The following is a 24,169-nucleotide window of genomic DNA, read 5'->3' on the forward strand; positions in this document are numbered from 1 at the left end:
ATCTTATTTTTCTCTGTAATGATATTTTTGACAGTGATTTACAAATTTGAATTACTGGTGGTTATATACCCATGCAGCAGTCCAAATAAACTCTACTCTCCTGCTTTCTCCTAAGAGATCTTCAACTCTTAGAGAATCCTGGCAATACTATCCTTTATTACATGGATTTCTGGGGAGTTCCTTTGAGATGCATAAAAAGCAAACTGAGACTAAGCATCACTCTTTCTGTAGTATAAGGGCTTGATTGGTTTACTCCCATGAAGTAATTTCTATAGGTAGCTTTACAACATGTTTGTGCTTAAATGTATTAAACTGAAAGGAGTCAGTGCGGATAAGTAAGACTGTTGATTACTTAAGTGAAGAAAATGGGTGCATAGCAAAAGAGAAATACAAATGCAGTGTTGTCAGCACTTAATTATCAGATATTTGATTGTGGTTACCTAGTTACTTCATTTTGGGGAAAGAATGGGATTGGGCCTCTCTTACACAATAAAGAAGCATTCTGATCTGGAGGTAGATACAGAATGTTTTAGGAATTGCCACACATTAACAAGAAAATATTATGAAGAGTTTGTGGAGATTTAATTAATGGGTATCTTCCTAACGTGTTCATAAGCAGGGTTTTGTACTTCAGAACAGAGGATGGAGATAAACCACCCTCTGTAGTTTTTGTCATTTGTTAAGTATCCCTGATAAACATTTTTATTTTTCCTTCTTGTGTTTGAGTCATATTTTTATGTTACTGTGATCCATTTTGCTTTAGGTCTAATAATATGTGCATGGGTGATCTTGAAATAATACCCATGTAAGTATCAGAAGAGTACTGACAATGATCTCCGTTCTCTTTGGGATATATAATAAAAATACAATAGCTTTTAAATGCAAAGGACTTTTTTCAAACCGAAGTTGAAAATGGCTATAAAATTGTAAACATAGCTTTATGCTTTTTCTCATAATGCTCTGATATTTGTTCCTCCTCCCTCTGGAAAGCTGCATTGCTGATGCCCTCAGCACCTTACTTTTCCATAGTGGTTTATTTTATTTATCTGTTTATGGCCCTTTTCTCTTGTGTTAATCACCAGTGTATGGGAGTGCCTGAAGTCACCTTGGGCTGTAAAATGTAAATGAGAGATGTAGCAGGAATGGCGCTGAAATAAGGTGCACACTAAAATTGGAGGATTTTATTAATTCTATTAGACTGGAGTATCAACTGCAGGGCTTGAGGTGTAGATCTTTCTCTCCTAAGGAAAATATTGGGTAATCTGGAGTTACTATTGATGTAGGACCCTCACTCCTAAGGCTATTGTATTTGTACATTTTAATACCTTTTCTATGATGGACAGCAGCGTTGTGGCTTGTTCTCTTTCATTTCCCACTGTATTGTGAAGAAACTAGGGTGTACACAAGCAAAATTGACCTACCGAAAATTATCCTCGGTTATTCTGGGGATCTACAGGAATTTGTAGGATGGCTTATGGTAAACTACAATCTTACCTTTCTGGGATGGGGCCAGAATATTTTTGGTAAACTCAACATGTTTTAAATGTAGACAAAAACTGTGCTAATTACCTATCCTGGGCAGGCTGTTCTGTAGTTCTGATGCTGAAGCTGAAAAGAATTTTCTGTCTTTTCCATCTGAACTTCTGTCTGAGTTCAGGAAGCAGAACAAAGGTCACATGTACATAGAGGCAGTCCCAGAAGCATAGATCTAGAGGGGGAATAGAGGTGTCATCTGGCTCAGTCCCTAAGGTAAAAGAGAAGGTTCCTCCCCGTTTGGCGCCACAAGAAGGTAGCTTATATTAGACAGATTATAGTGAGTAAAAAAAGTCAAGAAATAATTAACATAAACAAATGTTTCAAGCAAGTGAGTGAAATCCCAGCCTACTAATATACAATACCATTCTTAAGACCAACCATTAATTCAACCTGGAATGATTTTCTAAGCAAATGAAGTGACTGACTGATTTCTAACAGATTTTCTTTCAAATATTTCCAATTTAATTTCCCCTAAATTTGTAATGCCGTTCCTGGTTTTGGAGAAGAATAGATACTTCATCTAGTTTCAATGAGTACTTAGACCTTGGAAAAATATTATTCCTTCCAGTGATTTGAATGTTTTTACTTATTTTATCCCTGCATTTCCTTTGTTTCAGCTGACTGGAATTATTCAAGCTATGGTGGATGGACAGCCCAGTCTCCAGCAAGTGCTTGAGGTAAGCTGAATAACCTTTTAGTTCCTGACCTCTGACACCTCCTCTCCCTTCCCCCTTCCTGTTCCTGTGTATCGAACCACATAATTTGACTATGATTACAGCTTCATTAGAATAACATTTGCTGTCACATCAGTGACATGCTGTTGAGAATATTGAACCATTGATCTGTCATTTCCAGCTGTTCATGTCAAAGGTACTGACAACTTGTCCAGACTGCTGCCAGAAGTCGCGAGGGGAGATGTGTGCACAGGGAACTCTCTTATTGAAGATGGTCTTCAGGGGTCAGCAATGTTGCATTAAGACTAGTGCATGAAAGATGGTAGATTAATGTACATAGCTACTTAAATGCTCAGTAATAAACCAAAGTAGCAAGAGGGTTGCTCTGGAAGTCTTATCTATGAGGCACTGAATGTAGGAGATAATTTTAATAGTGCCATCTGCTTAATGTTGAAATCCTGGAGCATTTAAGGCTTAATTAGCTGAAAGTACTTCCACAATCAATAGCTTTTGTTGTTTGGAATCTTCCAGGAGGGAGATCCTATTCTAACTGCAGTTCGATGCATTGCTCCCACCAGGATGTGCCTAATAGATTTTAATCAAAATGATTGTATCCACAGCTTCTGTAAGGAAATTAGATTAAAGGTTAAAGTTGCACTCTCTTGGTTTAGAGATGGCTTGGAAGCTTAAGCTGGGGGGAAATAGAAAGCTAAATACCCCTGAAATGTTATTCCGTAGTGAACTTCCATTTATGCTACATCAGGAGCTCTGTCATCTGAGGGAGGAGGCTTACTTTGTTCTTTGCCCCAAACATTGCTTTCCTTAATGATTAATTCAACTATCCATGGGCCCCATTTGCTAGTGCCAGGGCTATCCACGGTTCTCTAAAGATCTATGCCTTGAATCCAGTTATAAGCTTTAGCTACAGCAGACCCACAAATCAGAATGAATTTGCTAAGTTAACACTTAAGTTCCTTTGATAAAACAAGCCTGCTTTAGTTGAGACTAACAATTGGAATTAGGTTTATGTTTGTTAATTTAGTTGGCATTCATACTTTTGACAAAGTTCAGTATAAGGTAGATAAAGGAATTCCAGTGTGTCCAACATAAAATTAATATAATTAGTACTTCCATTTGAAACTTAGATCATTGAGATGTTGATACTAGAAAACTTGACTTCCACCATAGATTTTGTGCCCCCTTATTATTATCCTACTTAGAACACTGACTTTTATAAAATCAAAACATCAATTCATCTAGCTCATTAGTTTAGAGCAGGGCTTCTTAAACTTTTCCATTTGCGACCCCTTCTTGCCCAAGAAATGTTTGTCCACAGCTGCATGGTATCCGGTAGACTCCTGCAGAAGAGAGAGGATCTACATAGGGACCACCAAACGCAACGCCCAAACAAGAGTCAAAGAACATGAAAGGCACTGCAGACTAATTCAACCAGAGAAATCAGCCCTAGCAGAGCATTTGATGAACCAGCCTGGACACAGAATACTATTTGAGAACACAAAAATGCTGGACCACTCTAACAACTATCATGTCAGACTACACAGAGAAGCCATTGAAATCCACAAGCATGTGGACAACTTCAACAGAAAGGAAGAAACCATGAAAATGAACAAAATCTGGCTACCAGTATTACAAAACTCCAAAATCAAAACAGTAGATGGGAACCAACACAATGAGGACTTGACTGAACAAAGGATGCCCTCAGGCAAGGGACAAAACATTTCCAATGCTAATTAGGGTGATCAACTGAAACGTTAATGCTGGCTCCCAGGAACAAAGAACTCTTGCCACACCTTGGACTATACACAGATATATATTCTTTCCTTTCCTTACTTAGTTTATCCATACCTCACTACCTCTGAGGATGCCTGCCATAGATGTGGGCGAAACGTCAGGAGAGAATACTTCTGGAACATGGCCACACAGCCCGAAAGACATACAACAACCCAGTATTTGTAAGGCTTGCTAGACAGACTGATTTTTCTTTTTATGAAGTACAGTTGACACATCTTCTTCACTATATACACAGCATAACAGATTTGTTTAAATGTTTAAACAGCCACTAGTTGATATTCAGAAAATTTTACTATTTCCAAATTTTCCATTTGGGGACGGGACCCACATTTTGGGTAACTTTGCCAAATCAGGTTTGGTGGACTTCATTAATTGTCTCAAACTGTTAAAACATCACATTTGTCAATGACTGGATGCCCAGCTCTAGTTTAGATTTACATGGTGTACAATTCCTTTTTCTGAGATTGGAAATATCCCAGCACCTCCATGAGCAACCTCTGCTTTTTATGGAACTGGCCATCTTTATGAAATGAAAACATTGGTTCATCTAGCTCATCACTGTTCATCAAAGTTGAATAATTTTGGTAGATTAAGTCTGGTATATTTAATTTTTCCAATGCAGGGACATTGAAGGGCTGTGAGGTTCTTCAGAAATGGCAGTGGGTAGTCATGGGCTGTGTTTTGCCTATTCCTGGTGTTTAGATTAGCAGTGATTTTCCACAGGGTTCTTTACCAGCCGTGGTGAATTCCTGTAACATTTTAGATATGTTGTATTCTGAGATCAGACTCTGTGAATATTACTCTTTTATGTATTTTCTGAAACTTTTCCTAGAGTTATATATTTATGCTTTTTTCATATCCTGGGGAGAGGTAGTAACTGGAGATACAGACTTCTCTGCTCATTTTCTCTTAAGTTTGTGCATGCTCAGTAAAAGATTCTGTAGCCAGCTGCTGTTTACCTTGCCTGCTGTAAGCAAGCAGAATCTCATCAAGATTTATTGTGTGCTACAGACACATTACTACAACCAGGCACAAAAAATACATATTTCTCTAGCCCATCTTTACCATCTTCCCAATGCTAATGCTGTGGAAACATGCAACAAGTCAGAGGACAAAAAGAAAAAAGGTGGCTGGGTGGATATAAAAATAATAAAAAGAAGCTTCCTTCCTTGCTAACTGAAATGTGCCTGTAGTGTTCTAGTATGACTTGGCAGCCATTGTGCATGAAATGCAAAATAACGATACACAAAGCATTAACTTTGAATGCGATTTTCCTGCTTCTTGGCAGGGGGTTGGACTAGATGGCTCACAAGATCTCTTCTAACTCTGTGATTCAATGACTGCCTATCAGTGTGGTATCTTGGGTAGGAACAAAGGACTAAGTACAATTTTTAGTACTAAGTACAGTTAGACCATTTCAGCCAATAGAATTTATACAAGTGTTGATTTACTGTTGGATTGTCTCACCATAGTGTTTTCAAGACAAAAGGCATTCAGAGGTGATTTGCCAGTGCCACTTTCTACACAGTACTAACAAGAATTAGCTAAAGCATTTTTGTTGTTATCTCATGAGATCTACCTTGAACACACAGTCCCAGCACCACAGAAAGGTAGTGCTAAAGTACCAATTTTCCACGGGAACAAAATAAAAATGGCAACTTTTCTTAAATGAGTATTGCATTAAGACATATGAATGGGAACTTGGATTTTTGAAATTAATTATTCCACTGAAAGTAGAGAAATGTTTCTTGTACCATTGCTCTTTAAACAGCATGATGTGTTACAATAGGAACAATACATTGGCAATTTTTTCCTGTGATTTCAAAATTCTTATTGGGTTGCCTTTCAGTAGTGTGTGAGATGTGAATGAGTCCTCCTGGTCAGTTCTTGTTCAAAGCCATGCATTGCTTGGAGTCTGTTGTTGAAATGGGACCTATTGTAAGGACTAGTTTTACTATGTTTTCTGTTTTGAGGGGAATTGGGAGGTGGGGTAGGGCAATATTAATGTTTGATGGCTTCTCTATAATCAAAGTATTGTGAGGCCTGATAATAATCACTGGCTGCTTGATGCCTTCTATTGGAAATCTTCAAAGGTCCAAGTATACTTTCACAGAGATGAAGACGGGAACAGAATGAGATGAGAGTAGGGGGGCAGCCATGTCGGATAAGATCACAATTTTCTTCTCTTGTGATTGTAAAGCTTATCAGCATTTAACTGTTGTGTCTCTTTTCCATGTCTGATAAAGCTCATCTTCTTTCTGTCTGTTTCTTTCAGAGAGTTGATGAGTGGATGGCAAAGGAAGGCCTCTTGGATCCCAGCGTTAAGTCAATTTTTGTAACCTGTGGAGACTGGGACTTAAAAGTAATGTAAGTATTGAGGGTGGCAGAGGGAGGCTTGTGCATTTGTGATGTGACAATTGTTGCATCAACAAAACTTCTTTCTATAGTAGAATATTATGCTGTTGCTTACTTTTATGAGTTTATGGGGTGCTTTGTGCCATTGCTCTTTCTGTATCTTAATTCTCCAATAGCTATATTAGTATTTGGAACAAAACATCATCAAGTAATGTATTACTGAAGCATGTCCAACCGTTGTCATGTCACTTTTGACTTTTGCCATCTCACTCTCCATTTGTCTGCATGTCAGCATTTGGCCGTCTCAGAAGCAAAAATATGGGACTAGCTATTTAAGATATCAATTCCAGGGCATTCTCAGAAGAATTTAAGTTATAGGTTTTGATGCTTTTCTACTTTTCTTCATTTCCCCTTTAATAGTTAAGATTGTGAATGAACAAAATATACCACAATGAGAAAAGCCATTCCTGGTGGGCCTGAAGTCTGAACAACTATTTTTCTTCAAAATGATGAGTGTTTTAAGTTGAAGATCAGAAACTAGTGCATTTCATGCTCGAGAAGGAATGTATATAGGGTAGATGTTAGTCCTAAATAGTGCTTTCCAGTTGTGATTGTGTGTGTTTTGGTGGGAATTTTGTAATCCATCTCAATGGTTGCTAGCTTCTGCATGTTAATCTTAAATTAAAAGGTATATCTGTAAAATTGACATACCTATACTTTACGTATGGATTGGGATATTAGCTAGAATAGTGCTTCAGAGGTTTATCTGATTTGAGGAGTTTACTCCACCCCTTTTTTTTTTTTTGAAATCTTAGTGTCTTTGGAACTTATAGTTGAGTCTTCTGTAATCTTGGATTGTTGCACTGCATCAAATGTCTGACACCACTGATTTGGAAAAAATTAAGAACATAAGAAAAACCTGGTCTAATAGTAGAGTCCTCTTTCTCATAGTACCAAATAGATGACCATGGTGGAAATTGTCGTGCTTTGGCAGGACAATTAAGGATATAGCTCTTCCAGTGTTTTGATTCCTAGTGACTGAGATTCAGGGGTATGTGCCTCTAATCCTTGAAACAGAGCACATAAACAACTAAGTCTCCAATCAGCTCACACAAACAAACAGCCTTACCCTAACAGGCAAGACAGCTGTAACCCAAAAATGTTTCCCAAATGATTATCTGGGGCTGGGAACAGACACAAGCTCACTGTATGCTTCCATCACACCCACACAAAACATTCCTCTTGGCCTTACTTCTATGTGTCTCCCTCCAGGGACTGGGGTTGCAGCTTTATCGTGAACTGGCAGCTTCTAACCCCCCCCCCCCAAGCCAAATCCCCCATAGTCAGACCTGAACCCAAACTATGGATGACCTCTCTAAACTGTTTCATGTATATGTTAAATAGCATGGGGGACAAAGGAAAGCCTTGAGGGACCCCACAGTCTAGTGACCTGAGAGTTGAACAGGAATTCACCAGCAATACCTTCTGGGTTTGCCCCTCCAGGAAGGAATAGAGCCAATGTAAAAAACAGTACTTCCAAGTCCCATTTCAGTGAGGCAGCCCAGTTTTGAAAGCCACTGAGAGACCCCGTAGAACCAAGAGGGTTACACTCCCCCTGTGTTGCACCCCTAGACTACAGAGACACCTCAAGACCACGCTGGAGCCCCAGACTATAAACAGAGCAAGTTGTTTATTGAGAATATATGTAAGCAATAGCAAATCAAAGTTCAAAGTCAATGAAACAAGGTTTTAGTCCACCAGGTACAAGATACTTGAGAGTCTTGAAGCAAGGGTCCATGAAAATCAAGCACAAGAATAAACTTCAACAAGGTATCAAAATTAGTCCTAGGAGCAGGAACAAAATTGGAACAAAGAACAGGATATTTGACTGGAACAAGGGATCCAAACTGCAAAATTTTCAGGAACAATGACTGGATAATAAAATAATAATAATAATAGCAAGAACTGGAACAAAACTCAAGATACAAGGCTACATGAACTTGGCATGAAAGTCCACAGGAACATGAAACAGGATTATATGAAACATGAGTCTATGAACAGGAACAACACTCTCTGAAAATCTCTCTCAGAAGCGGTTCCTCTTAAAGCTGAAATCAAGGCCTCTTTCCGTGGGAAGTTTGCTCAAAACCTTTTCTCATTAGCTCAAACCTTTTCTCATTAGCAACGGTCTGCTCCTTCTCAGAACCTCCCTTTCTTGTCTCGGTTGACATATTGATTTCTTTCTGTCAACTTCATTATTCTTATCACAACTGGAATGCCCATCTGCCAAGGGATAATTCGACCTTGACTTTCCCAAGGAATGCAGTTCAAGCTGCCTGCTTGAAACCATTGTATGCTTGCTCCCAGAATCCTCAGGAACAAACTCTGGCTGTCCAGGAAAAGCAGCTTCATCCAACTCTGGCTGCATGGGAATCCTAGGCCCCAACCCAGATTCATCTGACAGATCAGGTGCAGGTACAATCAGAGGCTGAACAGGCCCAACCTCAGGCTCACCTGACAGCTCAGGTGCAGGCTGGGATACAACACCCAGTCATTTCCCCGTATTGAAATAGATCTAGATGATTCATTCTATCCAGAAACCCCTGGAATTGGGGTTGGGGTAGGAGCCTTAACCAAACAAAATATAAATGACTTTGGGTCTAGGGAGGTTTGACTAAACAGACACAAGCTCACCTTATTCTACTTTTCCGTTGCACTTATGAAAAACACCCCTGTTGGGCTCATCTGTTTGCCTTGCTCCTGTATGCTGGATTTCAGGGACTGGAACTGCAGCTATATAGAGAGTTAGTGGCTCATCTGGAAGATGATCTTGAGATAAGTTAATGTTTCTGTAAATAATCAAATGATGCTTAGGTTGGGTGTGTATAGTTTTTAGTGATTAATGAGGAATGGGCATAGTTGCTACCAGGGACATAGCCAGAAAAATTTGGGGGGGGGGGGGAGATCATTTTTTAGTGAATCATGAAGAGTAGTTCCATAATTTAGAAATCAGACTCCTTCAATAAATTTCAGTGGGCACTTAAGACAGATAAATTTCAGTGGACACCTTGGGGATTTGGTTAACAAGTTAAAATTCATGAGTAAACCAGGTTTTTTTTTTAAAAAAACTGATTTTTTTCCGGGGGGGGGGGGGGGTTGAACCACTAACCCCCCACCCCCTTGGCTACAGCCCTGGTTGCTGCTGCTGCTTCTTATTATTATCCTTTCTTCTTATGGATTCATTTCCTTATTACTTCCAGTTGCATCCTAGTCATTGTGGGAAAAAGTATCAAACTCTGTATGCATGTCCCAAAGGTTCCGGGATAGCCAAGATACTTACCTACGTAACATTCTGTTTTCCATAATTTGGAGTTCTATGTTCTGGTTGTCAAATTCCAGATTCCAAGTAGTTTATCTTCTGATGTTCATTGAATTTTGTCCTAGGATAGCAATAGCATTGACTAGCTGGGGTAGTGTGGGCAGTCTTGATCATAATATTTTAATGAAATTATAAACAATGTGGAAAGGATTTGAAAGAAACAATATACAATTCTTTAGGGCTTGAAATATTATTCTATGTCTTCAAGTCATTTTTGATTTATGATGGCCCTAAGGCTATCACAAGTTTTTTTTGACAGTTTTTTTTCATAGAGGGTTTGCCCTTGCCTTCTGACCCTGAGAGAATGTGACTTGGCCAGGATCACCTTGTGGGTGATCTGAGTGTGGATTCAAACCCTGGTCTCCCAGTGTACTAGTCCAACAATCAAACCACTACATCAGAATGGCTTTCTACTATACTATACTGTCACTATTTGGAATGTATAAATACTAAGTGAAACTAGCTCTTTTTGGATTTCTTGAGTCTATTTGTCATTTGGAAATAGAAAACAAAAAAGTCTACTACGAAGAAAAGAGACCAAAATTATTAAATTCAGAACAAGAAACAACCATTCAAGTGGTAGTTGTTTTATGTTGGATGTCAGGAAACAAATTCCTTATTTTAAAATGATTCCAAATACATCTGGCTCAGTAGAAGAGATGTGCAACCTTATTCTATGGAAGCCTCAAATCTTCATGCTTATAGTGTTTATATTTATGACATTCTTATAGCAAGGTTTGGACAAGAATATACTTAAAACTCTGTGGTTTTATAGAAGGAAAGGCATAATGAAGGATCCTTCCTCCTTTTGAAAAAAAAATTGAACTATGATACCTGTGTGGAGTCAGTGCAGAATGTTTTTGAGTCTGTTGATGCCATTCTTTTCTTTTACATGCGTTTTCATCCATAGGGGAGAGAAGACTCAGCCCCAGCTGCAAGAGATGCTGTAAATGGCTCATTTCCTTTGCTTCTTCCATTTTTTTTTATTTTACACAAAAGCTCCAAAGCTGTTGCTTAAGCAGATCCTTGGGCATTGTTGGTGTCTAGTGGGAAATACATGATCTTGTGATTCTAGTTTCGTGGAAGTAGGGGTTTTCAGCTGCTACCTGTTACTAAACAGCCTATCACTTTTTCCTGCTTGAGATTGGCTGCTGTGTCCTTGGTGGTGTCACATCTGATTAGCAGTGTGTCAGAAAACATGGCTTGAGCTTGAGTGAGAGAGCGCTTGCTGCCAGCTCTGACTCGTCTAATTTCCTCCTTTACTTTTATCCATCACTACAAATGCTGAGGCTCCTCCTGAACTAATTAAGTTTGCATGTGTTTAGACACATTGCCAAATAAGATTTATCAAAGGAGAACTTTTCAGACAGGGTTGGTGCAGAACTGATATGCTGCCTCAAGGACCAAAGAAGGCAGCGTAGCTTGGATGCGCAGACTTCCTAGAATGTACTCCCCAGTATAGTTTAATATTATTTGGAGAGTAAACTGGATAGGAGCTAACCAGGATGCTATTGCTAGTTCAAAGATTACCAGTTGGTTTCCTTATAAGACGGATGGATGATTTAGCAGAAAATTGATTGGTACAAATCCAGATTGAGTCTGGGAAAAGGGAACCAAATGTTAGGACTGCAAGAGTACTGTGGCAAGGATAACAGTTTTAAACATTTGATGTGAAATAAATGCTAGGGGGACTAGGTGATGTTAATTTGGAAATGCATGCAAGCAGACTCCATCCAATGTTTTTCTGTAATTGACATTAAAGAAAATCAGTGAAATAACATTTTGGTTCCTGGTTTTTCAAAATAGTAGTTCTGTTCACTCTTAGTATATGGGTCAGTGATTCTCTTGCAGTGTTTTTTATGCATTCTCCCTTAATGTGTTAGTAACAAATCCCCAAATTTTAGCTGTGGTTCTAACAAGGATTTTGTTTTAGAACTGCCATAATTTACTTGAAAAATTGCATATCTGGATTGTTTTCTTAATTCTTTTTGTCAAATTTGAGAATGACTACAGTAGATACTTTTTAAGAAGTAACGAATAGAGGATTCATCATAAGATGACTTAAATACTTACCAGTGAGTAGGACATTTATTTATTTATTTGTGTCAGAAGAAAATACTGTTATAATGTATAGAAAACCCACAAACAAAGTTAAAAACTTGGCACTATACTAAATTTTCTTTGAACAGAAGCCGGGCACTTTGAGTGGCTCTGGTGTTGCTATCGGAAGGTCCTCCATTGTGCATGTAGCAGGGCTCAGACTGCATTGTAATAAGTGGTCTGTGATTTGCTCTTCTCCACACTCATATGTCATGGACTCCACTTTGTAGCCCCATTTCTTAAGGTTATCTTGTCCCAAAGAATTATGGGCCTTAAAGAGCCAAACCTAGTGCTTTAAATTGGCTTGTAAACAAAAATGGGAGCCAGTGAAGATGTTGAAGCAGTAGTATAGTGGTGCTCATATCTTCCAATCCCAGTTGAAGGACTTTCACCTATATTCTTCTTTAAGTCTACAGTCCCTTACATTTTCAATTTTGACTTTTGTGGATTTGATTGTTCACAGATTTGAGTAGAAGTGTTTTCTCTAGGAATTCCCAAGCCCTTCAGTATAACTCTATGGTCAGTGTCATGCTATCATGCTGGAGAACCAAGAGATTTCTAGAGAGAACACCTCTCTATTAACCTCTAGGTCCCCAATGTGATTCTGTGGCCAGCTTCCAGTGCATGATGATCATAGAATCATGCTGGGAGACTTACAAATTCTTAAAGAGGTGTTCTCCCCACTTAAAAAAACAAAATTTAATTCAGAATTTTTCATTTTCACAGGGGTCCTGAGCCCTTAACCTCAGTGTATGTGGAAAGCTTACTGTATTTGCAAAGGCTGGCCAATACAAAACTTTCAAACTGTGCAAATACGAAGTTACTAGGGCATGGATGGACTGTCCTTTTCTAGGTAGAGTTGTAGTGTTGCTACCATCATGTTGTTTTATCTGACTAATATGTTGTGCGGCTTATTAGGAGTTGAAAGCAGTTATAAATATCTAGATATAAATGAACGTCCAGCGGTGTTGGTTTCTGTCTAAGGTGATAGCATGAGTTTATTTGAGATGGGTTATGTGGTAGCCTCTGAATGTAAGGCTAGGATCAGAAACAGTATGCTGATTCTGTGTCTAGCTAATACATGGGAGGATCAACTGGCTTCAGGCCTCCTACTGATCAGAATTAAAAGAGTGGGCAAAGGGGAGACAGCTGTTCCTATCCTGTTCACTCTTCCATTCCTTGTTAAGATGCAATTTCTTTAACGAGGGAAAAGCTCCTGAGTGGGAACATCACCTTTCTTAAGGCTTGTCCTGACAAAGGCATTTCATATCAACAGAGACTCATGTCAACTTTGGCAAATATGAGTCATTCGTTCCTGAGCCTCTCCTCACTCAGAAAAAGAAAGAAGCCCATGCACCGAAGAGGGATGAATCATATTCCACAGCTTGAATACATCATGACAGCAGTGGATCTAATGAGAAGAGGCCATTCATTCTGGGGTGTAAAGTTCCCTCCATCGATACAGAAATCTTCTTAATTAAAGTACAACCTCTTAAAGCTCAAGAAACACTAGACCTGCCAGGCTGAAATATGAGGGGAGATCCAGCCTTGTTAAGCTTATGGGACCTTAGACTTGAGAAGAAGTTTTGCCAAAATGGGATTCCTTTGACATGGTGGAAGGGTGGTAGCTACTTGAAAGTGAGAAGTTGTGTGGTCAGAGTTGGACTTATTGTAAGCAGCTCATTTTTGAAATCTATTTAGTGAGAGATTTATATCAAAATGCAATTTACATTCATGATTATGAGCAATGAACTGTATACTTGTTAAAAAGCACTGTTAATTGCTCTGGAGAGCAAGCTAAAAGGATTGTTTGGGGGTTATTCACTTCAGGTTTGCCTCTGAACACTCATGTTCTACATTGTACCCTGTAATATAGTGGGAGATTCCTTCCTGTTCAAACAATATTGGATGGGAATTGCACTAGCATCTTGTGAATATGCAAAATTATCTGGTTGCTCTTGAAGGAATGAAAATGGTAGCATAAGCTTTGGTAGAATAGTCTACTTCCTGGGATGTGTCAAATAGATGTATTCTACCGAAGCTTATGCTACCGACTTCGTTCTCTCAGTTGGTCTCTAATGTGCTACAATATATCTTTGTATACTGATATTCCAGACTAACATGGTTATATCTTTGAATTCTAGAATCTTGTGAGTCATTTTAGTTTGTCTGCTATAGTTTAAATGAAAAGGCAGCTTGTCATGCTCCATAGTAATGCTCCAGGATAACTAGAAGTAGAGCATAGGTGTCTCTCAGTTGTGTTGGATTCTATGGAAGCTGGTATAGGCTGCATGCAGATGGTAGTACCTTGGTCTCACAAACCAGACTATGATGCTTTTCATGTGAATGCGGTCTCCTTGCTTAAGCGGGGCTGGCAAACAAATCTGGAAGTCTCCAGTTAACTTTAGTTTCCTGTTTTGTTTGATATGAGAAACTCTGAGGAAGAGGTTTGACATATGATGTATTGATCTAAAAATTCATTATCTGTGTTCTGAAACTTTAAATGAATGGATGTACCTGCCCACTTTTCCAAGGTTTTTTTTTAGGGGGGAAAGTTGTTTGGAGTCCCAAAACGGATTTTTTGTGAGTGAGAAAAGGAAATATACAAAAATGAAGAACTTGGAGCCTTTTTAGGACATTGCTTAGATTAGGCAGATTTTTTAACAGTTGTAAAGAGTAGTCAGCGTCCACACTTGAGGACTTGAAGGCTTTATGTATGTCATATGCTTTCACCCCTTGTTCCAAATCTAAACTATGAATAGGCAGCTGTGGTTCTCTGAATGTTTTTAAATACAACATCCATCAACCCTGTGTAGCATAGTAGTGGTCAGGGATCAAAAGTACTTTGATCCAAATACAGCCACTGTTTCCCATCTATTGTCTGAATTATAGCTTCCCTGTTTAATCATAGCAAAATATAAGCTAAATCTCTTCAAATAGATGTTCAAACCCATCCATGTTTATTTTTCCTTTGGTCAAAACTTATGATGAAATAGTAATACTGGTCAAGAACTTAGTGTCATGATGCTTGCTTCTTGTATGAAGATGCCTCATAGTTGGAGGTGGAGGGCTAGATGTGGCCCTCTCAGGCCTAAGGAAGTGTTTTAAACCCCCAGATCTCTGGGAATTCTTGTCATATGGGCTTGCAAAATTGTGCATGTATTTCGTAACACATAATAGTCTTCTCCTAGATCCTACAGGAAATTGACTAGAGGTATATTTTAGATTTACAAAGCAATTTAATATGAGCTATGATTAACAGTGCTATCGCTTTCTTGTTATTCAAAAAGGTTTCCTCTTGAGTTGTTCAAAAGATGCATACATGCGTAAAAATAACAAACAATTAAAACGCATTAACAGACTAAAAGCAGCAACAGAAACAAAGAGGTATACACAAAACTAGCACTGCTTGGTAGTAATTGATTGCAAATGATTAATCACTTGTATTTTTCCCCCAGTAACCAGTGCACAGTAGCATTGTATTACGGTTCTAACTGAATGAGAGATAACTTCATTTTTTGGTAATGTAACTGTTTTAATCATATTTCTAATTACAGGTTTGTGCAGACTCACTACTGAATTAGGCTTTACTCCACAGACGAGCAATTTCTAGCATTTCGATGCATAACCCCACTGTCTCAGTAACAATTGTAAGTTAGTTATGCATAATGAAGAAGTAAAGTGCTACTTGAAAAACATAGCTATACTGATATCAAAAGGTATTGCATCTGAAAAATCTCATGTGAAAATAAAAACCATTCTTAAAGGTGCTGCCACATTTGTTTTCTTCCCACCCCCTTTCTTTCTCCTTTTTGTAAAAAGAGGCTGTAACTAATTACTTTAAAAAGTAACTGTCCAAGCTCTGCTATCGGTTTAGAAATGAAATTAATCAAGAGCAGAGTATTTAAAGAAGTAATAAAATGCAAATGCTTTGTTGGGACAATTTTTCAGTTAAACAAAACAAAACTGTACATCTGTACTTTGTTGGGACAATTTTTCAGTTAAACAAAACAAAACTGTACATCCAGATGAATAAAACTTGGGGGCGTTGTCTGGAGGTATTCAGGTGATAGTGCCATAAGCATTATACCTTGTAGGTCTAGTTCTGTGTGTATTCTTCACCAAAATGTACCTCTGGGGAACTAAAATGCCCCATCTGCTTGAGTCAAGGTTAATCCCATTAATATGTAATTGATGCAGTTGGGGCTATGGCCTTGCTTGACCATATCAAGAGCAGACTGAGCAGGGGTACTATCCAAAGCTTGGTAAAAACTGTTCAGGTTACAGCTGATGCCCGGTCACCAAGTCCTAATCAGACACATATTCTGCTTTATTCAGTCAGTATAAAATGGTTGCTGAACTCCTGGAATATGCTTTCTGCAATATGCCCCAATGGCCACTGTTTTAGAAGAAATATTAAGCATACATGTGAGCAAATTGTCTGTACCCATAACAGGTAGATGGCACCTCTCAGTTTAGAGGCAATATGTTTCAGCATGTCTGTTAATGTGTACCGAAGATGACCACTACAGGAAATAATATGTCAGATCCAACAATCCTATGTTATGAATTCTGCTGGCTTTTGCGTTTAATTTAGGAGCAAGGTGGATAAGCGGGTCAAGCCCATGACTAAAAGGGTAAATTCCTATGGACCTTTGAAATGCAGCAATGCTTATCTAATGTTTTTCATAGCAACAAGGCCTGATTAATTCATTTCTTTTCAGCAACTATTCGCCCAGAAGTTTTATTTTGATAGGTAAGTGGTAAAAAGCAAGTGCTTGCTTTCTAAGATGGTGATAAACCACAATAGAGTAGCTTGAAATGTTTATAGCTCTTGGTGTGTTTCTTGGGTTGCACATTAGTGAACCCTTAGTGATGAATTATACCATTGCTTAATTTGATTTTAGTGTTTTTAATTATTTCTTGTCTAAGTTTTACAAGATGACTTGGCTGTGCCATGTTCAGAATAGATCAAGAATGTTGAAGAAGGCAGAGGTTTTCTTTTGCAGGCTTGAGAATGAACTATTTCACTTAAGTAGAGGCATGAACCCAGGTTTCCAAGCAATGTTCCCTGTTTAAACAGATGAGGTCCAGCATTAGCTTCCTAACCTGGGCATGAGATGATAGTCATACAATCTTGTTACTTTGAATATAGTTTGGTATCAGGTTAGTACTGATAAATCTTTAGGTAAACACATTGGCCAAGATCTTGAATTGGGAAGTATACAGATTTACCACTAATGAAGTATAGTTATTCCTCCACTTTTGTTGGGGTTAGACTCACAGGACCCCCATGAAAGTGAAACATTGTAAATACAAAAATTGCTGTTTTTTTAACCTAACATCTTTTTTAGGAATTTCTAGTTCTTCCAGCATGATTCCATGGTCAACTTAAGCTGGAACCGACCATGGAATTGCATTTGAGGACTGAGATACTCCTAGAGAGAACATTTTAAATAAAATCCATAAATAATCAAATCTGCAAAAGTCAAAACTGCAAATGTGGGGGGATAAATGCATATTCATTCCTGTACTTCTTTAACATAAACTTTGGTCCAAAAGGTAGAAATAACGTGGAAAGGATAGGGATAGATTCCTATACCACAAAAAAGAACAGCGGTTCAACATGTTTTTATGCCTACAAAGAATAAAAATAAGACAAGTGCAAAGGAGCCAGAATGGATGTCCAAAGAACTTCTAACTGGTCTAAGACTCAAAAAAGACATGCACAAGAAGTGAAAAAAGGGAGAAATCATCAAAGAAGAATTCAAATGAATAGCCAACTCCTGTAGAGAAAAGCTTCGCAAGGCTAAAGCGCAAAATGAGCTCAGGCTTGCCAGAGACATTAAAAACAATAATAGGGCTTCTTTGCTTACGTCGGTAGGAAAAAGAAGAACAAGGAGGCGATAGGGCCTCTGCGAGGAAATGATGGGGAAATTCTGATGGGAAAGGGAAAAGGCAGAACTATTTAATGCCTTCTTTGCCTCAGTCTTCTCACAAAAAGAAAGCCAGCCTAAACCTCAGCAACATGGAGTGGATGAAGGCTTAGGGGAAATCCAACTCCAAATAGGGAAACAGGACGTCCAGGAATATCTGGCCGCTCTAAATGAATTCAAGTCTCCAGGGCCAGATCAACTACACCCAAGAGTATTGAAGGAACAAGCGGAAGTTATTTTGGAACCACTAGCAATCATTTTTGAGAGTTCTTGTAGAACGGGAGAAGTCCCAGCAGATTGGAGGAGGGCGAATGTGGTCCCTATCTTCAAAAAGGGAAAAAAAGACGGCACAAACAATTACCATCCGGTCAGCCTCAAGTCGATACCAGCCAAGATTCTGGAAAAGATTGTTAAGGAAGTGGTCTGCAAACACTTAGAAACAAATGTGGTCATTGCTAATACTTAACACAGATTTACCAAAAACAAATCATGCCAAACTAATCTGATCTCTTTTTTCAATAGAGTTACAAGCTGGGTAGGTGCGGGGAATACCATGGATGTAGCCTATCTGGATTTCAGTAAGGCCTTCGACAAGGTCCCCCATGACCTTCTGGCAAACAAGCTTGTCAAATGTGGGCTAGGCAAAACTACGGTTGGGAGGAATAGCCAACACACCAGAAGACAGGAGCAGAATTCAAAACAATCTTGACAGATTAGAGAGATGGTCCGAAACTAACAAAATGAAGTTCAACAGGGACAAATGCAAGATACTTCACTTAGGCAGAAAAAATGAAATGCAAAGATACAGAATGGGGGACGATGCCTGGCTCGACATCAGTATGTGTGAAAAAGACCTTGGAGTCCTTGTGGACAACAAGTTAAACATGAGCCTACAATGTGATGCAGTGGCGAAAAGAGCCAATGGGATTTTGGCCTGCATAAATAGGGGTATAGCGTCTAGATCCAGGGAAGTCATGCTACCCCCTCTATTCTGCCTTGGTCAGACCACACCTGGAATCACACTGTGTCTAATTCTGTGCGCCGCAGTTGAAAGGAGATGTTGACAAGCTGGAAAACGTCCAGAGGAGGGCGACTAAAATGATTAAGGGTCTGGAGAACAAGCCCTATGAGGAGCAGCTTAAAGAGCTGGGCATGTTTAGCCTGCTGAAGAGAAGGCTGAGAGGAGACATGATAGCCATGTATAAATATGTGAGGGGAAGTCATAGGGAGGAGGGAACAAGCTTGTTTGCTGCCGACCTGGAGACTAGGACACGGAACAATGACTTTATACCACAGAAAAGGAGATTCCACCTGAACATTAGGAAGAACTTCCTCACTGTGAGAGCTGTTCAGCAGTGGAACTCTGCTCCAGAGTGTGGTGGAGGCTCCTTCTTTGGAGGCTTTTAAGCAGAAGCTGGATGGCCATCTGTCAGGGGTGCTTTGAATGAGATTTTCCTACTTCTTGCAGGGGGTTGGACTGGATTCTATGATTCTAGGATTCTATGTTTCACCCAACTTTCTATGCACTTTATTTTAGATGGTTATTAAATTTTGATGGCTCATTTAACTACTGTAGCTCTTCCGGCAGGTTGTTCCACAGTCTTGGGGCAGCCAGTGAAAAGGTTATCTGGGTGATGGTTGCTAGTCGGATCTTGCCATGCTGGAGTAGACACTCCCCCCCCCCCCAGTAGACCTAGGTGTGCGGAGCAGATTGTATGGGAGAAGGCGATCTTGTAGATAACCTAGACCCAAACCATGTAGGACATTAAAGGTCAAAGCCAACATTTTGTACTTTGTTTGGAAACTAGACCAAAGTCTGGGTTGATAGACAATATGTTTATATCAATTTGGTAATTGTTTAGCATGAGTCAAGACTCAGAATACAGAGGTAATGGCAGCAGAACCTTTTCATGGTTCTGTTTCTTTTTATAAAAATTATTCTCTTTTTCAGATACATGATTGTGTGTGCTGTTTCCATATGAAAAAATTATATTGGTAATTAAACATACAAAATCAGAAAAGAACCCCAACTGGTTTTTTATTCAAAAATGGCAAGTTCTTATCTCTTGTAGCTTGAAAGTACATAGACAATGTGTGGTGACATCTTAAAAGTGTAAGTGAGATAGATGGGAGCTCAACAGTACTGTAGTCCCAATGTCAACCTGTGTTAAAATTCTCCAAGTAAATATACAACCATTGTCTATCAAAATAAACAATATATGTTTGTTTTCTTAGAAAAGCAAATTCTGTATTTGCATGTTTTGGTTTCAATATATACAAGTCCTTGTCCTATCCTTGACTTTCCTTTCCAACATTCTAGCGCATATATAGTAAGTTTATCATAGTTTCTATAGAGTTCAAATTGTATAGCCATTCAGATGTTATTGAATTGGAAATCCCAGTAGTGTTAGCCAGTATTGCCAATTGTAAAGAATGCTGGATGTTGTATTTCAGTAACATCTGGACCCAGGAGGGATGTATATTGCTGGGATGAAAACTACTGTGTTGATTTGCTTGAGAAAAGGAGGGGGGTTGCTACCATGGAAACCACTGTATTGGGGTTGTAACTGACTTTTTCCTTCTCTAGAAAAGTTATCACCAAAACTAACGTAATTCAGCATTTGTTTGATGTCAATGAGTAATATTTATGCAAGATTGCCATATGATGATGATAGAGCATAGATATCTCATTATTGTATGGATTTTCCCCATAGATGAGATTTGTTTATAGAGGTTTCCAGTAGGAAGTGAGCTGTGTATGTTTCTGAAATGCTGCTCTTTAGAACTCTCTGGAAATGCTTCTTCTTAATTGAGAGACCTTAGTAAAGACAACTGTCCTAAATTTTTCAAACAGGCATTCTATTTATGTTGCTAGATTGCATGCTTCACCATGAAATTGCTGTCAGCTTGATTATGCTCTGGAATAACAGTGATTCTGTCTATATGCTGAGTTCTGCCACATGTAGCTGTTGTTTTTCCAATGATATTCTAAATCTCTGTATTAATTTACCCCAAGCTGACATCCTTCATGACACAAGAAAAATTACGCTAACTTTCCAAGTCTTTGTTTTCTTTTTTATAATGTATGTGTATTCTGAGCTCCCTTTTCTTCTACTTTCCATTTCATTATTTAAGAATAATAGGATGTGTCTGGAATCCACCAAGTGTCTTTCCCTCCTCCTCCCTGCTGTGTGGTTTCTAGGAATTGGTTTTGGGTGAAATGCTTGTAACTAAGCTGTTCACGTAGGGATTACCTTGCTAGGGATGGCAAAACTCAGCTTGTCTAATCTTCTACACACAAAGGGTATGAACCTGATCCCTGTATCTGAAGGGGTTGTGGTGCGTTAGCTGAAAGCATAATGAGCTTTGACACAATCTGAGCTGAGAGAGCAAGGTAGTTGTCTGCTCTTTGGAAATTAAGACCATAGGAATGGAGCCAGACAGAGGTATTTCAAGAGACAAAAAACCTTCAGGTGGGAGAAAAACAAGCCAGATAAATAGATCCTGTGGTGGTTTAGGAACTCATCAGAATGACCGGATGTTTGGGATACAATTGCCTATTTCCTTGTACTAGAGGCCGAACAGAACAGGCAGCAAAGACTGGCAGTGGGGTTGCACCACAAGGTAGCATAGGTTTATCAAGCAAGTGTATGAAAAGTCTTTGCCCAATAACATCTATTGTAAGTCAGTTTGAACATATAGTTGCCCCTCCACATTTATGGCCTAAGGAATTACAAATCTGATTATTTGTGAATTACTGTATTTGCTGCTGCTGCCCCTATATGTGACCAAAAAAATTCCTCTGTAGGCATTTCTAGGTCTTCCAGTGTGAGTTTGGGCCTTTGGCATAAGTTGAACATATAATCATTCTGGAGAGTCTAGAAATGCCTAAAGAAGAATTTTCTTAGATTTAAAAAGTGATTTTTATTTATATCTGTAGTTTTCCCACTTTAACTTATAATAATAATTTTATTTATATACTCCACCTCCATCTCCCCGAAGGGACTCGGGGCGGCTTACATGGGGCCAAGCCCAGGTAGTTACAAACAATGTAAAAGACAAAACAATATAAAGACAAATCAGTAAAACATATTAAAATCACATATTCAATAAAATACAAAAGTTAAAAATCTGAGTTGGCTCATAAAAATGAACTGGGCCAGAGAAAGTGTGTATAGTGAAGAATATGAACTGGCAAAGAGGTAAATCACCCAGGACTGTTATCATAATAAGGGCGATCCTGCACCCCTAACTTCTACAAATGTGAGGAAATACCATGATTATTTTCTTGGAACAGTGATAATATAGCAGCCCACTTACCCATACATATTGGTATTAGCCATTTGAAAGAAGGATAAAAACCTCAAATCTCTTTTAGTTGGCAAAAGTATCCTGTCTAATGGTATGGAGAAAAAAAAGAATGCTGGAATAGATAGAGCCATAGTCCGATTTAGCAGGGTTTTCAGGCAGATGGTCCTGGAGTTCCTTTTTAATTCTTTTAATTCTAGCTATTTTGTGCAGTGCTGAACATTCTTGGACTCGATTCTTTGGCTTGCAGAGTGGTATCAAGTCTAATGAAATGGCAATAGGAGGTCCCCAAGTTACGAACAAGATAAGCTCTGTAGGTTTGTTCTTAAGTTGAATTTGTATGCAAGTTGAAATAGGTATATTTTAAAATGTTACTCCGTTTCCCCGCTATATTCAGTAGAGTCTCACTTATCCAACACTCGCTTATCCAACATTCTGGATTATCCAACAAATTTTTGTAGTCAATGTTTTCAATACATCGTGATATTTTGGTGCTAAATTCGTAAATACTACATAGCATTACTGCATATTGAACTACCTTTTCTGTCAAATTTGTTGTATAACATGATGTTTTGGTGCTTAATTTGTAAAATCATAACCTAATTTGATGTTTAATAGGCTTTTCCTTAGTCCCTCTTTATTATCAAACATATTCGTTTATCCAACATTCTGCCGGCCCGTTTATGTTGGATAAGTGAGACTCTACTGTATATGCAAGCTTTGGATAGCATAGGGAAGGGTTAACATGCTTCTGGTGTTTGTTTTGCTGCCTGTGCCTCTGTTCAGAAATTGTCACTTCACTTTCTGTCCCTGTGATAATTCAATTGTGGAGAGTTTGTGTCATTGGATGTTTATAACTTGGGGACTGCGTATACATGATTTGTTGGTGAAAGTGGGAGGTTAGAGATGAATTTTGATAGACATAAACTGACTGTAGACTTCACCTCTTGTGATCTGACCAATAACTTTTACTGGTATTTTGAAGTGGTGTTTTTTAAAAGTGAAAGAGGCAATTCAGGCTCAGGTTTTTTTTGGAGAGGAGAAGGTATCATGTATTGATACCTTCTGACTGCCAGCATTCAGTCTCTGTACAGCAGGCCTGCACAACTTGGCAGTACTATTTATACATTTATTTATTACATTTATATTCCACCTTTCTGCTTAAAAGCTGCTAAAAATAGCCAATTTTGGTGTGGTTATCCTCTACTGTTTGATGTTGTGTTCTCCAAATTGTTATAGTAGCAAGTAGCTCCTGTGAGATGATAAACCCAGCAGGAAAAAAGATGATTTAATTGCAGTGTACTGTCATCCAATTAAGGATCACTCAAGAAGCCATGTTCGCAGAGTAAAGGCAACTGCCTGAAAAACCTACAGTTTGCTCTTATTCTAACTGTATTTGTTTTGTGTCACATACCAGGAGGCAGAAATTCTGATATCACTCAGGAGGCCAAGCAGGCAACACAGATAGTGGGGTGAAGTATGATTACCTTTGACTGACAAGGTAGTTTGGAGGAGCACAGTCATAGGTGCAAGATGAATGGCTGGATCTAGTGTATGGGACATTCTTGGGGAAAATAGTGATATGAGGCAAGGTAATTGGGGTATAAGCCATTAGTCTATGTACTGCATAAGTGCATATATAGACTGCTGGTATCCCTTGGCACTGCAATGCATTAAATGAAAATATGTTGATATGGCCAATGAGGCTAGACTGCAGAAATACAGAATGTTGTCAGTGTGTATATACTAGCTTATTTGCAGTCAATTGGTACAGTATAGATTTCACAGTGCTTAGAAAGAGTAACTGAATAGCACACCTTTATTTTTAAAAATTATAGCCTGAAGGAGCTAAAACCATCACTACCTCAAAGGTTTTCCCTGTTTTGCTTCATGCCTTCAGCATAGTAATGTTTTAAGGAGATCTAAACATATATGGAACCTTCTGAATTTTTGGGCTTGTTTCAGGCAGAAGTGAGGAGGGAGTAATTATTTTCACCCACTGTGGCTGAAGTGCAAGAAAATGCTGGCTTGCTGCTTCTGAGGTGCCATTGATTTAGGGTGTTGTAAGG

General features: G+C 38.7%; 1 protein-coding gene across 4 annotated transcripts in view; it reads left to right on the forward strand.

The window, feature by feature from the left end:
• Window positions 1-24,169, forward strand: part of eri3 (ERI1 exoribonuclease family member 3) — a 283,942-nt gene that overhangs the window by 55,778 nt on the left and 203,995 nt on the right. For all 4 annotated transcript variants that reach the window (XM_008109512.3, XM_062978374.1, XM_016993221.2 and 1 more), the window contains exons 4-5: window positions 2,154-2,213; window positions 6,298-6,389. In XM_008109512.3, the coding sequence (XP_008107719.1) occupies window positions 2,154-2,213; window positions 6,298-6,389 (152 nt within the window). The remainder of the gene's footprint in view (window positions 1-2,153; window positions 2,214-6,297; window positions 6,390-24,169) is intronic.

Source organism: Anolis carolinensis, chromosome 4 (assembly GCF_035594765.1).
Source record: "Anolis carolinensis isolate JA03-04 chromosome 4, rAnoCar3.1.pri, whole genome shotgun sequence".
NCBI classification, from domain to species: Eukaryota; Metazoa; Chordata; class Lepidosauria; order Squamata; family Dactyloidae; genus Anolis; species Anolis carolinensis.